At 55.9% G+C, this 14,880-nt stretch overlaps 1 protein-coding gene across 1 annotated transcript in view; it reads right to left on the bottom strand.

Moving 5' to 3' along the window:
• Positions 1-2,733: 2,733 nt before the first annotated feature.
• Positions 2,734-14,880, bottom strand: part of SNTA1 (syntrophin alpha 1) — a 62,739-nt gene continuing 50,592 nt past the window's right edge. The window contains exons 4-8 of the mRNA XM_065414611.1: positions 13,338-13,545; positions 10,569-10,699; positions 5,522-5,718; positions 4,158-4,345; positions 2,734-2,826 (exon numbers count right to left, since the gene is read on the bottom strand). Of these exons, the coding sequence (XP_065270683.1) occupies positions 2,734-2,826; positions 4,158-4,345; positions 5,522-5,718; positions 10,569-10,699; positions 13,338-13,545 (817 nt within the window). The remainder of the gene's footprint in view (positions 2,827-4,157; positions 4,346-5,521; positions 5,719-10,568; positions 10,700-13,337; positions 13,546-14,880) is intronic.

The raw sequence follows: 14,880 nt of genomic DNA, 5'->3' as shown, positions 1-14,880 counted from the left end.
TTTCCAACTGAAACCAAAAGGGTTAGTTAGAGGCAGAATATAATTCCTAGCACTGGACTTGTCTGAGGTTACCCCCTATCTTAGCAGAAAGTGCTTTGGGATCCATAATGACCCAGGTGCTCAGAACTTGAGCTTGGTGTAACTCGTTGTGTGCCTTAGCCTTTCTGATTTTGTCCTCACATGCTTGTGCTGTTCTTTTATATGCCTCCGTAGCAATCAGTCCACATTTCCACTGTTTGTAGGATTCCTTGTTGATTTTCAGGTAATTAAAAAACTCCTGATGGAGCCATATTGACCTCTTACTATTCTTCCTGTCTTTCCTTTGCATCAGGATAGTTTGCTGTTGTACCTTTAATATTGTCTCGAGAAACAGCCAGCTCCCCTGAACTCCTTTTTCCCTTAGATTTTCTTCCCAGGGGACCTTACCTACCAGTTCTCTGAGTTTGTTAAAGTCTGCTTTTTTGAACTCCATTGTCCTTATTCTGCTGCTTTCACGCCTTCCTTTCCTTAGAATCATGCATTCTATCATTTCATGATCACTTTCACCCAAATTGCCTTCCACCTTCATATTTGAAACCAACTCCTCCCTGTTGGTCAGAATCAAGTCTAAAGAGGCTGCCCCCCTGGTTACTTCCACTACTTTATGAAACAAAAATGTGTCCCCAACACATTCCAAGAACTTACTGGAGATTTTGTGTTTTGCCATATTACTTTTGCACCAGATGTCTGGGTAGTTAAAGTCCCCCATTGCTACCAGGCCTTGTGTTTTGGATATTTCTGTTATTTGTTCTAGAAATGCCTCGAGTCACCTTCTCTTCCTGATGTGGTGGTCTGTAGTAGACCCCTACCATGACCCTCTATACCAATATTCCAATAATGAGACTTATTCCACCAAGTCTCTCAGATGCCAATTAAGTCATCATTTAGTTTATGTGCTAATACTTCCCATTCTTTCTGTTTATTCCCTACAAGCCTTGCATTTGTGAATAAACATCTAAGATGCTGAGCAAATTCCTCCATTGATTTCTCTCTTGTTGATCCTGTTACCCTATTGTAATTTTCCACGCTCCAAACCTCCCGCCTGCCCCCAACATCTAGCCCTCTGTTAAGGTTGCATTTTTTGGGCTTACCTGTGGGCTTTTGTAGCCCGTCCCCTCTGAAGCTAGTTTAAAGCCCTCCTCACCAGGTTGGTGAGTTGGCTACAAAGACGCTCTTCCCCTTTTTGGTTAGGTGAGCCACTTCTCTTGTCACAAGCAACAGACAATGCCTCCAGCACACCCAAACACTATGATGAGCCACTGGTTCAGAGACAAGGACATCATGTAAAGAGCTACTAACAGCACCTGGGTGCTCTCCAGGGTTCTCCCATCCAAGGATGGCCATGTCTAACACTGCTTGGCTTGGCAGGCTGGACAAGAAGTCAGCCCAAGATAGTAGAGTTACAACTATTAATTACAAAACCCACGTTTGCCCATAAAGAAAAGGTCTGGGCAAGCTCCATGGGGCCAAAGCCTGAGAGAAAGAAGATTAGCAGAGCACAGCACTTACAATACAATCAGAGCAACTAATCCTTCTTCCCAAATCCTAAATAGCACCAGTAATGTTAAAATCAGAAATGTCCCCTCTGATGAAATTTCTCTTCCTATCAGCTGAAATGTTTTGAGTTTCGATGAACGTTGCTAGAATTTCAAAGTCTGAAAAAAGTCAATGACATTATTGCAGAACTTTCTCCTATTGTTTCGATCCTCACCAGTCAGAACCTCTCAGTCCTGTTGGTTCCCTTTCACATCATCCTTTGGCAAAATTAAATCAAAGCATCAGACCACTTGTGACTTGAAATACAGAATTGCTACTACTCAACGTAAATCAGGAAACAAATATCGTCCGGCATTGTTGTGATGTTTATTTCACAAAAGCAAAAAAAGATTTTCATGCATGAACTTTTGGTTCATAAAACAAATTGTTTTCCTGCTCCCTACCTGACAGCCCCTCCTCCGCAAAAAATTAAACCAAAAAAATAAAATTATCAAGGGGCTGGGAGTTAGCAAAAGAAAAATAACCATCCAAATCTAATGAATAAAAAGGGGTTTTAAATTATGGCTCTTCTAACTAGTTACAGAGTTGAATAAATCAGCAAATATACTTCATACTCTCTAGTTCACATCGGTCAAAAGAATACAAAGTTGGCTCAGGTCTCCAGACCAGTTGTTTCCAAAATGGGCCTCTGGGGAACAGAGATGTTTGTTTAAGTATCTAATCTACAGCTTCTTTTTATGATAAAGGGGGTTTAAAATATGGGGAGCCTTTAGAACCGAGCTATATAAATATAAAACATTGATACAAACTGATTCTTTGTACAGAAAATATCATCTCACAAGGCACTAGAGTGACAGTGTATCTGGGGGGGTGTTTTGTCTTGCCTGGGTATTTTTCAAGCTTGTTTCGAGTGCTGTTGTCAAAGTGGGAATGTCGTTAGCTCTTGAGCGACGCTGCAGAGAATGCCCACTACAAGCGGGCTGGGAGCAGAGCCTTCTGTCTCGTTGCTGGCAGGAGGCAGACCCAGCAGTGGCAGGGATTATGTCAGGTGTCCTGGACATTGAGTGGTTTTCCTTGGCTGTGGCTGTGTTACCCAGTCATTCGCATCTTGTCTGAATGGCTTTCGTTTGGCGTTGGCCAGGAGGGAATCGCCATAGTGCATAGATCTTGTGGGGTTCGAATTCTCTCTCTGGATCCCTATGCCAGCAGCCCGAGCCGGGTCACTTTGGCGGATAGGAATGAGTGGATAATGAAGACGATGGTTTTGGGGCAGGAGTGAAGGTCCAGTTGCTGTAATAAAGGGGAATATTTGCAATGGTCAGTGCTCTGCTCAGCCCTCTCAGCCTCCGCTTTGCAGGTGGAGGCTGGGGGTGAAATGTGCCGTGAAGTCACGTGGGCGGGGCGAGAGCCCAGGAGCAGGGATTTCTCTTTAGCTGCTTCACCACCCTCCCCAGACGCTGTCTCCCAGGGGACAGCAGAGCTCAGACTCACTGCAATTAAAAACTCGCGGCCGGCCCATGCAAGCTGACCCTTGCTCACAGGGCTTGGGCTGCAGGGCTGTTTAACTGGGATGTAGACATAGGCCAAGCCTGGGACCCTCACAGAGCCTGGCCTCCAGCCCGAGCCCGGACATCTACACCGCAATGAGACAGCCCCTTAGCCCGAGCCCCACGAGCAGGAGTCAGCTGGCCTGGGCTGGCTGCAGGTTTTTAATTCCAGTGTAGACATACCCATCGAAGCATCTGGGTGAGACTGTGAACAGGGCTGGCTGGTGCCACTTGCTATTGGCTATTAATGTGGGGTGGAAGGAAAGGGTCTGAAATCATTGTGGGTACATCTACGCTGGAGGTGTGATTTCCAGCTGAGGCAGACACACCGGAGCGAGGTCTCAGTGAGCTGGAGTGTAGCTGCAGCAGCAGGGTGGGGAGCCCCCCGAGTGCGTGCATGGGGTCTCCGATGGGATGACGCTCAGGCTAGTGAACCTGGCCTGCCATGGCTACATGACCATGGTCAGTGCGCTACCTCGCTTGGAGTGCGCATGTGTACACCCAGGGGGCTGGAAATGACACCGCCTGCCTCGTTTCACAGCAACGAACCCAGGCATGGGGAGCTGAAGCCTGCGGGGATATCTGGCAGCAGCCTGCTTGCTGTCCCAGCACCACTCCTCTAAGCTGCATGCTGCCCTCACCTGCTGCCCTGCCCGACAGGACCTGGCCCCATCAGAACCCACACAGAGCAACGTTTTAAAGGAACAAAACTCCAGCCCAGGATCCATTCCTCGTTCTTTTCATCTCTTTCTAGACATAATACGGGTCTGACCACCCATCCCTCTGTCCCTGAGCCCACCCAGTACCTACTCCCCACGCTGCACTCCGTGCCTGGTGGAGGTATTGACAGCCCTGAATACTACCAGCTTGGTTTATCTTTTCTTCAAAGGGTGCAAGGATCCTGCATTGCCCATTGCCTGCGCAGTGCCTGCCCTCTGAGATAGAGCCACATTCCCATGACCCCTTGTCAGAGGACCCACACGCCGCCGACCCCTCCCTCCTCCTCCTGGGGGTCCCGGAGGGAGCATGCAGCAGGCGATCTGAGCAAACAAGCAAAGCACCAAGCCAACGCACAATCTCTCCCTCTGCGCTGCCGAAGTCCAGGTAGAGCATCTTGGCCCCGTCGTCAGAGGACATCTGCAGCTTCTCGAAGGGCTGCTGCAGCAGGATGGTCCTGCTGATGCCAGGCTCTGTGGTGAAGATGGTGAAGCCCTTGTCGATGTGGATGGACAAGGTGCAGTCCCGCCCATTCCATGTGCAGGCTGAAAGAGACCAGGGCAGAATGGCATCACCCAGGTTCAGTGTTCCCTTTCCCCCTGAAGTCTCCTCTGCTCCTGCAGCCCTCTGGGTGCAGGGCCTGGAGCTGCTACTCATTACAGGGCACCTTGGGGCAGCTGGGGTTGGAACCTCACTCAGTGGTGAGAGCCAGGTGAAACGCGGCCCTGAAGGGTACATGGGACAACAGCCCCCACTGGCTTCCAGCTGGGCAAACTGCCCCCAAAGCTCAGAGCGAAGTGAAGCTGATATCACTGATGATCCCCAGGTGTGGGGTGAAACCGAGAGCCTCTGCTGGTGGGGAGTGGCACAGCTCCATTGCCCTGCGTGGAGCCAGGCGGCAGACATGGCCCACCATGTGTTGCAAAGTTACAACTCCATCAGCCAAAGCCAACTCTGAAACGTGCCTGCCCCAGCCAGTCTCCTCCCCAGGGCTCTCTCTTGCCTCTGTCCCGAGTGCTGCTTTGCCACCCTGTCAGCTGGACACTTTCACATCCCATCTTCTTCCCCCAGCAAATCCCACTTGGGCGGGGCTGTGGCTGGATTCAGCCTGGGGCAGCCTTGCCTGCGCTTGATTCTCTCAGAGACCAGGGGGCTGGAGGAATTGTCTGCACGTCTCTGATTAGACCTGGGCAGGGCAGGCAGCAAGCTGCCCTGTGGTTCGCCACGGATGCCCACATAGGGCTGGGTGCTCGCTGCACGGTGCCCAGCTCCTGAGCTGAAGCTGGCAGGCTCTTCCCAGCCTGGCCGTCGAATATTCCCTGTGTTATAGCACCAGACCTTGGCATTCCCTGAGGAGTGTTACTCCCACTTCTGTGTCCCTCCCTCCAGATCCCCCCACTCGCCCCCTGCCAGGTACCCATTGCCATGTATACCACTGCCCACTGCCCACTGGCCATGCCCCTTGTGCTATGGTATTTGGCGCCCCCTTCACCCCACAGAATATCACTATTCACGACACCAGCAATTCCCAATGGGGGAGAGGCCAGACTCACTCTGAGCCCCAGCAGCTGGCGAGGTGAGGATCCCTGTGAGAACGGGCAGAGCGCTGCCTTTGGGGGGGGTCTGGCCTCCCTCCCCCCACTGCCTGACCCTTGCAGGCAAGTCTCTGCCTCCCTCCCTCCTCCTGACACTCGCCTCCCACGGCCTCCCCAGTTCCTGACCCGCTGAGATTTCCTGCGTGAACTCGGCCGCGCTGTGACAGCCGTCCACCAGCATCCGCGTCCACATTGCCAGGTCCCGGTGTGTCTCCACGCTGAACAGGTGCGTCTCCACCCCCTTCTTGGTTCCCGTCCGCAAGGCGAAGGAGAGTTCCGAGTCGTAGAGGTGGGAGCCCTTGGATGGGCCGGAGTGCACAAGCCTACAGAAGGTGAGCAGAAGACTGGTTAGCATGAAACGCAGTCGTACGAAGAACCCCCAGCACCACTGTCCACTAGTGCAATGGAGAGAGCACCACCACCTGTCCAGGAAGTGTGGCCTAGTGGTTAGAGCGCTAGCCTCAGCTGCAGGAGATCTTCTCTGCCACCTGCTTCCTGGGCAAGTCACTTAATCCCTCTGGCCCAGACCCTCACAAGTGTTCAGGTGCCTAACTTCCACGGATTCCCAGGGGAGTTAGGATCTGGCCACTCTGCCTTGATTCCCCATTGGTAAATGTGAGGGGGGCCCATGTGACTGACTGGCAGGTGCTCGGACACTGCGCTCACGGGGGCCAGAAGTACAGACACTCTCGGTAAGGTGGCAGAGCTCTTCCACCCTTCATGCTGGTGATTTCCTTGCTCTGTTTCACACGGGGTGGAATCTGAAATGTAACCTGGATTCGCTCATGACAGTTCACGATGCCCTGTCCTTCTCTAGCACCTGCCACCTAGGATCTCAAAGCACTTCACACATGGCAACGAACACCCCCTCCCATTGCCCTCTGAGAAGGGATGGGACAGGGTGTCTGGGGCGGAGCCTGGGAGGAAATGCAGGTGTCCTGACTGCCAGCCCAGCAGCTGAGCTCCAGTCCCGCTGGCCCCTGCTGGAGCTGGTGTCAGGGTTTCCGTACCCTGGTCCCATCCAGCACCAACCTGGGTTGGCTGAGGTTTATACGGTGAAGGAATGAAATACGATTCACATGCGAGTGGGTTTGCAAAAGGCGTGAGGCCTAATATGTCTTGGGGGAAGGGGGGAACCTTCAGCCCCTTCTATTCCACACTGCAAACTTGTCTGTAACAATACCCGGCTGCCCTCCGCTGGGAGAGAGCGCAGGGGCGTGCGATGTGCACACAGGCTCTGTCTCCCCGGAACGCAGTGGGGCACCGGCACTGTAACTCTACGCAAGCAGAGCCCTTCAAGCACACGCTCCATGCTTGCTCGGGTTTGGGGCTCCCCTTTCAAATGGTCCCAGATTCCACCCATTTTCATTGTCCCTGCAATATGACACATCTGCCAGCAGAGGCCACTGCAGCACCATGTACGTCTCTCTCTCCACACCAGCCCCCGTTGCTAGAGTATTGCTGAGATACACAGGGACTGACTTCTCTGGGCCCCTGGTCAGGGCCGGCTCCAGGCACCAGCCTGGCAAGCAGGTGCTTGGGGCGGCCGCTCCGGAGAGGGGCGGCAGGTCCAGCTATTCGGCAGCAATTCGGCGGACGGTCCCTCACTCCCGCTGGGAGCGAAGGACCTCCCGCCGAATTGCCGCCGCAGATCGCGATCGCAGCTTTTTTTTTTTGGCTGCTTGGGGCGGCCAAAACCCTGGAGCCGGCCCTGCCCCTGGTACTCCGTGAGCGCTCCTCTCTGGGGGGCACTTGCCTCTGTCCCACCCAGACACCCTCGCAGTCACTCCATCTGGCTGGATTTCAGAAATGTGGAATCATGAACTGAAATTCCAGGAACCTTTATGGCCAAGTGGCAACCCTCAGCAATGGTTTAGGCCCCAGATGCAGAATCCCTAATAAAGAGCGAGGGTCTCGCAAACCTTAAAATGAGCAGCACTTTTAACAAATGTCAGAGACGTGCTTTGATTTTTTTTACATGCAAGTGGTGTGACTGGCCGAGGGGGCGTGTTCAGTTTCTGAGAATCAGGCCCCTTTGACTTGGCAAAAGTTGGACAGTTAAATCACTAGTCCCCTTTCAAAACCCTGGCTCACCTTAATTCCCTGTCTGCGTTCCCAAACAGCAGCCATGGTGCGAATGCCTGAGAGTGACCCTGACTAGATACAGACGGGGACAGTGACAGGTCTAGTCTCACTGTATAAGACAGCATTGCACAACTTGTATCAGGGTGGGCTGGCAGCCCCCCTATCAGCTCCCCTACACACACACCCAGTGCCTCCCGGCCGCCGACGGACCAGCGCCTTCCCCCTCCCTCCCCTGCCTCCTGCCCGCAGCAATCAGCTGGTTTGCGGCGTTCAAGAGGCGGGGGGGAGGGGAGGAGCGAGGACATGGTGTGCAGAGAAAAGGAGGGGGCGGAAAGAGTCGGGTTAAGGGTGGGGGTTTGGGGGAAGGGGTGGAGTGGTCGGACCAAGAGTTGAGCCCCCCCGCCCCTGGCAAAGTCGGTACCTGTATTAAATTGCTTGTTTAAAATTGTTTAAAATGTACATAATGCCTTTTGTCTGGCAAAAAAAAAATTCCCTGGAACCTAACCCCCCCTATTAACATTAATCCTTATGGGGAAATTAGATTTGCTTAACATCGTTTCATTTAAAGTCGCATTTTTCAGGAACATAACTACAACGTTAAGTGAGGAGTTATTGTAGTTAAAAAAAAAAGGCAGGTGCGGCCAAGGTCGGGGTTACTGAGTGGAGACCAGGGGAAGAGGTCTAAGATGCACCGTTTCTCACTGCTGTCCCTCTGGTAGCATTTCCAGCTCCTAAACCTGCTGGGTTTGTTCTATCCCCTGTTCCAAGCCCTGAGTCCCCCATTATACGGTCACTCGGGGGGAGACACTTTGCTTCTCTCCCTCGGGGTCCAGTAATGATTTTCTGTTCTCTTTTCTCACCCGCTCGCCGAGACACTCAAGCCCAGGGTCGCTCTGGTCCCCCTCGCCTTCCACCCCCAAGTGCCCAGGCTGGGAATGTTTTAAGCAGGAAGTGAAGATTTGTTTGTGGCTCCCTAGGCTAACAGCCCCTGGAGGGAGAACACGGCTCCCGGTAGAAACGATTCTCACTCATTCTGGCAGCACAAAGGGGACTCCACACACAGCAGACTGCAGAGCGTTACCGAGGCCTTGCCGTGCTCTGTGCTTTAGCTCATTTCGGCGATACCATATCGGCGGGGAAGGACTCGCGTTAGCAGGGAGCCGTTATCCTGGGAGCTGACTCTGGGGTTTGAGAGGCTGCATCATTTTACTCTAGGGAGAATGGCCCAGATCCTCAAAGGTATTTAGGCTCCTAACTTCCACTGATATCAATGGATCTGGGCCAATATTCCTGCTTAGGAAACTGGCCAGCAGGGAGCAGCATAACCTTGGGAAAGTGGTGTCGGGCAAACCCACTGCACCGGGAGTGAGGGCAGATTTTGGAGCACTGGCTGCAAGTCACATGGATCTTGTTGCCCACTGGGCTCTGGAACCCTGGAGAGATGTTCCTGCAATGCCATGTGGGTGCTGCTGAGCAGGCATGCGGGCTCCTAGCTGGCGAATGCCCCATGCGGCTGCACAGAGGAATGTGGAGCCGGCTGGTGGGCTGAAGGCTACGCAGAGACCTATCCCGGGGTCCAGCTGAGGCTTCCCGGCTGTGAGGGACTGGGAAGTGATACCACCTGCAGAGGGGGCAGTGTCTCGAGTCGTGCTCAAATGAGCCCCGCTAGCAGCTCCCAGCCCTCCTCCGCAGGTGTGAGAGAGGGGAGATCCCAGGGGGCCTGTGGGGGATGCAGGGATCCCAAAGCGGGACAGCAACCTTTGCTGCCTGGTCTCCCAGCTGCCTAAGCCAGGGTTTCTCAAACAGGGGTCGCCGCTTGTGTAGGGAAAGCCCCTGGCGGACCGGGCCGGTGTGTTTACCTGCCCGGTCCGCAAGTCCGTCCGATCGTGGCTCCCACTGGCCGCGGATCGCTGCTCCAGGCCAATGGGAGCTGCTGGAAGCGGCGGCCAGTAAGTCCCTCGGCCCGCGCCGCTTCCAGTAGCTCGCATTGGCCTGGAGCAGCGATCCGCGGCCAGTGGGAGCCGCGATCGGCCGGACCTGCGGACCGGGCAGGTAAACACACCGGCCCGGCCCGCCAGGGGCTTTCCCTACACAAGCAGCGACCCCTGTTTGAGAAACCCTGGCCTAAGCCCTGGTGCGCTCTCTCGCGTAGGAGAAGGGATCAGCTGGTAATCCAGGCTGTCACGCTGCACCATCCTGCTCCGAGCGCCTCCTGAGGAACTGATCTGCCACCAGCAAAGTGTCAGACGCTGACAGCTGCCCCAGCCTGCACACAGCTGCCAGAAACATGAGCTCAATGCCAAACACTATGGGGATCTGACCGCCTACCCCCAGCACACACATCTGGGGAAGGTCCCCCTAGATTCACAATGGCGCTAGTTAACTCTGCTTCATTGGCACTAACCAGTTCTAGCATGGCCCACTTCTGGCCACAGCCTGAGTCACCCCTTGCTGGTTTCACACCGGACCCAAACCCAGGTCTCTGCTCCACTTTGCTTTGCTGTTCAGGCCTTGTCTGAATCTGGACCTTCAAGCAAGACCTGGCCAGTCCCACAGATTGTGGCCATTCAGACTGATCTGTGACACTGCGCCCAAGGATCACGGCTCCAGGGCTCCGTGGCCAGCCCCACTGGCCATGCCTGAAGCCCCCATGAACACACTCAGCCCGTCCCCAAACTCACCCCTCCCAGCACTGAACACTGCAAACCCCACTCCAGGCCTAACTGGCTGTGGTGCTGCCATGGGGACAACCAACCCCTTTACTGCTGACAAATCTGTCACCTATGTGGGGCAAAATAGCTCCGGTGATGGACCAGGTGAGGAGCAGAGGCGGTGGTTCTGCCACTGGCCGGCTGCATGACCTGGGCAAGTCACTTCCCCACCTTCTGCCTCAGTTTCCCCATCTGGAAAATGGGACTAATAGCACTGCCCGAACTTAGAGATCTAGTGATGAAAGGTGCTAGACGAAAGCAAGGGCTTGCTGGGTGGTGGCTGCCTGGGGCTTTGTCCCAGCACACGTTGCTTGGCTAAGGCAGGGCGGCTCCCTGCACCACAGCGTGAGGCAGTGCAGCCAGTTGGCTCACGGCACCTGGTGGCGATGAGAGGGTAGCTGTGGGTTGGCTTATTCAGGGCATCCCTGGTCTGTGGGAGGCTGCCGTAGAACAGAAGATCCTTCTCCGTGAGAATGGTGAGGATGTTCTTCGTCCCGTCACTGGGGAGCTGGAAAACAGAGGGCACGTGATTAAATGGGCCCCAGAGCAGAGGGCGTCTTCAGAGGAGAGCTCCCCTCCCCCTGGCCAGAGGGACCCCTGTTGTGAGTGGGGCGAGGCTGTACAGAGTGGGCACAGGGGAATGGAAGGGAGGGAGCCCACTGGTCAAGGAGTGCCGAGAGGGGGGGCAGGAATGAGGGGACAGGCTGTTTCCCACAATGCCCCACTGAAGGGGCAGTGCCCCAGGCCAGGGCTTGGTGGCTAGTGCTAAGTGAGTGGAAAGGGCATTTCTCAGAGCCAGGACAGGGGCAGGGAAGTGTCAGAGCCAATGAGGAGAGAGCTCAGCAAATGCCTCCATCCCGCCGCGCTGCATAAGCCAAGCAAGGAACACGAGACCAAACCGGAACCCAGCAACCCTCCCTCCAAGCAGGGAGCACAGCCATGATGGTGGGGTCTGTCGTGCGTGCTGGGCTGGGGACTGGCAGCCCGGAGAAGCCAAACTCTCTCCGGACCCACAGGAGGCCTAGAGCATGGGCTTTCCTGCCAAGCTACCTCAGCGTTGGCCTGCTCCGGCTCCAGGGCCTGGCCATTGCTTGGCCTCTCTCTCTCTGAGACGCCTATTGGGGGCCCAGTCGGGCCCACGGCTGCAGTGGTCTTGTGACGTGAACACGTCCATCTTCCAGGGCACGGACGGAGAGGCACCAGCTCACGCGCCTTTCACTTACGCCACCGCATGATGTCTGCTGGTGTCACCCTCCACCGGCCCTGCAGCAGATGTGCCCCCTCCACTGGGGATTGGGCCTCGCAGTGGATCCAGCTGCAACAGGGCTCTCCTCCGCTCCCTCCCCTGCACTGAGCACCCAGCCGGCTCCTCCCTGCCTCACGCCCCAGAACGACTGGGCTCAGATTAAACTCCTGGAGCAGCACGAGAACCACCTCCTCTCCCTCCCCGCGCTGGCCTCAGGCGAGCACCCAGTGGGGTGACGAGGCTCCGGCTCACCAGCCTCCCTGCGCCGGCCTCGGGCGAGCACCCAGTGGGGTGACGAGACTCCGGCTCAGCAGCCTCCCCGCCCAGGCGTTCAAACAATGAACATTGTGTTAGAAAACGAGATTCTGTGTAAACTCAGCAGATCCCGGCCAGCACGAGGGCTACGCGGCCCCTCCCCGATTGAAAGCAGCCAGAGGCGGAACTCCCAGAGAGCAGGGAATAACAACCCCTTGCGCTTGCAGAGCGCCGTGTCGCCGAGTGGCACAGGCCGGTCTGACCTTACGGAGGGCAGCTTTCCAGGGCAGCACGGGGCCTGCAAGAGGCAGCGTGGCCTGGAGGACCGAGCCCTGGGGTGGGCGGTAGGACGCCTGTGACCTTGGACAAGGCATTTCATCTCGACTCTCGCTTCCCCCATCTGCCAAACGAGGCCAATCACTTACCTGCTGCAAGGGGGAAGCGCTCTGTGGCTCACTCTGCAGAGCCTGGGATATGTGCTGGATGCAGGAGTGATGCCTGCCTCCCCCCAGTGTAACTGAGATCAGAGTCAGGCCCTCCACTCACCTTTCCGGTCTCAAAACTGAAGTGCAGAGTTGCCCAGGACTACATGGTGACTCTGTGGCACAGCCAGAAAGAGAACCCAGGAGTTCGGGCTCCCAGCCCTGTGCTAGGCAATGCTGTTCCCACCCTGGCCCCCCGCAGCTCCTCATCCTGGACCACTCTGGAGAGAACCACAATCTGTATGCAGTGAACTGAGCCCCTCGGCATAGCAGAGCTGTAGGAGGTGCCATTCCAGAACAGGCCATTAGTGCCTCTACTCTGATACTCACCTCCTGCCTAACCTCCATCCTGCCAGACCCCCTGACATCACAAACCAGCCCCTCTGGCTTAGTGCCTTTGAGCATGTCCTGCTAGTCCAATATCCTGCAGACGGCCATCCCAGATCACACCACTGACGCACGGAGCCTGCCACTGGGCATGATCCTTCCTGCCATCCAATACCACTGAAGTCAGTGGCACTGGCTGGCACAAGCCTTGTCACCCGCACTGACAAGATGCTTCGAGGAAAGCAGCCACAATCCCCAAATGCACCTGACTACCTGTGCAGTGCCCTAGGAGTGGAATAACAGGGCATGTGGCAAGCCAGGACTGGGTGCATCCGCTGAGCATTGTTGAGGACCCTGTACTGGAGTAACAGGACAGTACTGCAATACCAGGATGGCAGGTCAGGAGTGAGGGGCATTGGCAGGGCTGTGAGGGGCCTGGGACTGGACTAGCAGGGGGCTGTGGGTCGGGAGTGAGGGACATTAGCAGAGCAGTGAGGGGCCTGGGACTGGACTAGGAGGGAGCTGCAGGTTGGGAGTGAGAGGTATCGGTAGAGCTGTGAGGGGACTGGGGCTGGAATAGCAGGGGGCTGCAGGATGGGAGTGAAGGGCATCCCCAGAGTTGTGAGGGGCCCGGGGCTGGAATAACAGGGGAGGGAGCTGCAGGTCAGGACTGCGGTTCACTGGCAGAGCTGTGGGAGAACAGTGGGAAGCACAGAGGGTGCTAGTGACAAGGGCTGAGCTGCCTGGCCAGAGCTGTGAGGCGAAGCATGTGCAATCTCTTATCAGCAGTACAATTCGGCACCAAAGGACCGTACACACCCGAAAGGCCAGGCTACCTGCTCAGTGAGCCAGCCGATGTGCTTGATCTCTTTGCTCCCTGCAACGCCGGCTGCCGCCAGCAGGGCTCTCAGCTCCTCTTTGACTCTGGGCACCAGAGCGTTGACGTTGGTGTGAATGGCGTTGAACCAGGACTGGGCAGTCACTTCGTCTTTCGCTCTCAGGAAGAGGGGAATCCGCCCATCCGCCGAACAGACTTCCAGGTACCTGTGAAGAAGAAGCCCCCGGCAGGGCTGGTTTGTGGCCAGGATCCGCGCAGCGGGATGGAGCACAGGTAGCTGGTGCAGCAGGAGGCAACTGGGCTTGCTCCAGTTCACGCTTTCCCGGCAGAGTCCAGGGCTTCAGCTTCTGCCTTGCAGTTACCTGAAGTGCTGGCGTCTCTCGCTGGGCTGCACTGATGGCAGGAATACATGCAAACTGCAGACCAGTCAGCCACCCCATTCTACTGCTGCCCACACGCCTTCAGCGTCAGGCAGCAGCGCAGCGCACAGGGGCAATCAGTCTAAACCTGTACCAGACACAGGCCTAGGAATCCCCCCAGGGCCACGTTCCCAGCCAAAAGGCACTGCCGTTACCACGGACTGTATTCGCTCAGATGGCAAGTGAATTCAGAAGCCACGTTCTTTGCCACGCGCTGGGGATGATGCTGGGTGCTGGGACACCGCCCAGGAGCGTGAGCCCGAAAGGGTTCATTGCTCGGGGTTGTTTTTCTGCTCACTAAGCCAATCAGAGAGGAGACTCGACATGCCATGGCTGATGTGACCAATCACTCCCCTGCGTAACACAGGGGAAGGACCCCGCTGGCAACGGCCCCAGCTGACAGGGCTGGGTCAGGCTGCTCAGCCAGGGCAGGGCAGGGAGACAATTGGGTCAGATTTGATGAAAATGTTGATCAATAAAAGGGCAAAAATGCTGAATTTTCTCCTGAATTCCCACTGGCTCCTTGTCCAGCAGGAATAAACCCCTGGGAGTAACCAGCCCAGCCCAGCCCAGCCCAGCGACTCAAGCCTTGCTCCTAGCGCTCGGCTGGGCCAGATGGGCTAACATGAGTGGGACACTCCCAACAGGCAGCTCTTCTCCTCAGCTCCAGCCTCACCCCCAGCCATCGGGAAGTGACGGCTCCGGCTGCTTCCTACCCAGCCCATCACTAACATCCAAGAACTCAACAGTTAGGGCAACAGCAGTGGTTTGAAGCTAAAGCCCAGTGTGAAAGGCCCCTGAGTTGTAGACTGTCTGTCCCACGTACCTGCAGAGCCCCGTCACCAGAGCACCTCACGGTCAGGCAGGAACTGAGGCACACGTGACTGGGATTTACCCGAGGAGTCTGTAGCAGAGGCTGGCACTGAACCTTGGTCTACCAAGTGCCAGGCCACCAGCTCAACCACTGGGCCACCTGCTCGCTAGTGGGAGCCCAGGGTTCCCGTGAGCCCCATGGCACTGGGCAGGCGGGGTGCTCCAAGGGGGTTGGGACAGTTTATTAGTTGTCTTTGATTTTTCTTTGCAGTCTGGAACAAGCCCAGCAGATGCAGGGCCCCAATACCC

This window comes from Emys orbicularis, chromosome 12, assembly GCF_028017835.1.
Source record: "Emys orbicularis isolate rEmyOrb1 chromosome 12, rEmyOrb1.hap1, whole genome shotgun sequence".
Taxonomy (NCBI): Eukaryota; Metazoa; Chordata; order Testudines; family Emydidae; genus Emys; species Emys orbicularis.
The sequence above is the reverse complement of the archived record's forward strand: the minus strand, read 5'-3'. Positions and strand labels throughout refer to the sequence as shown.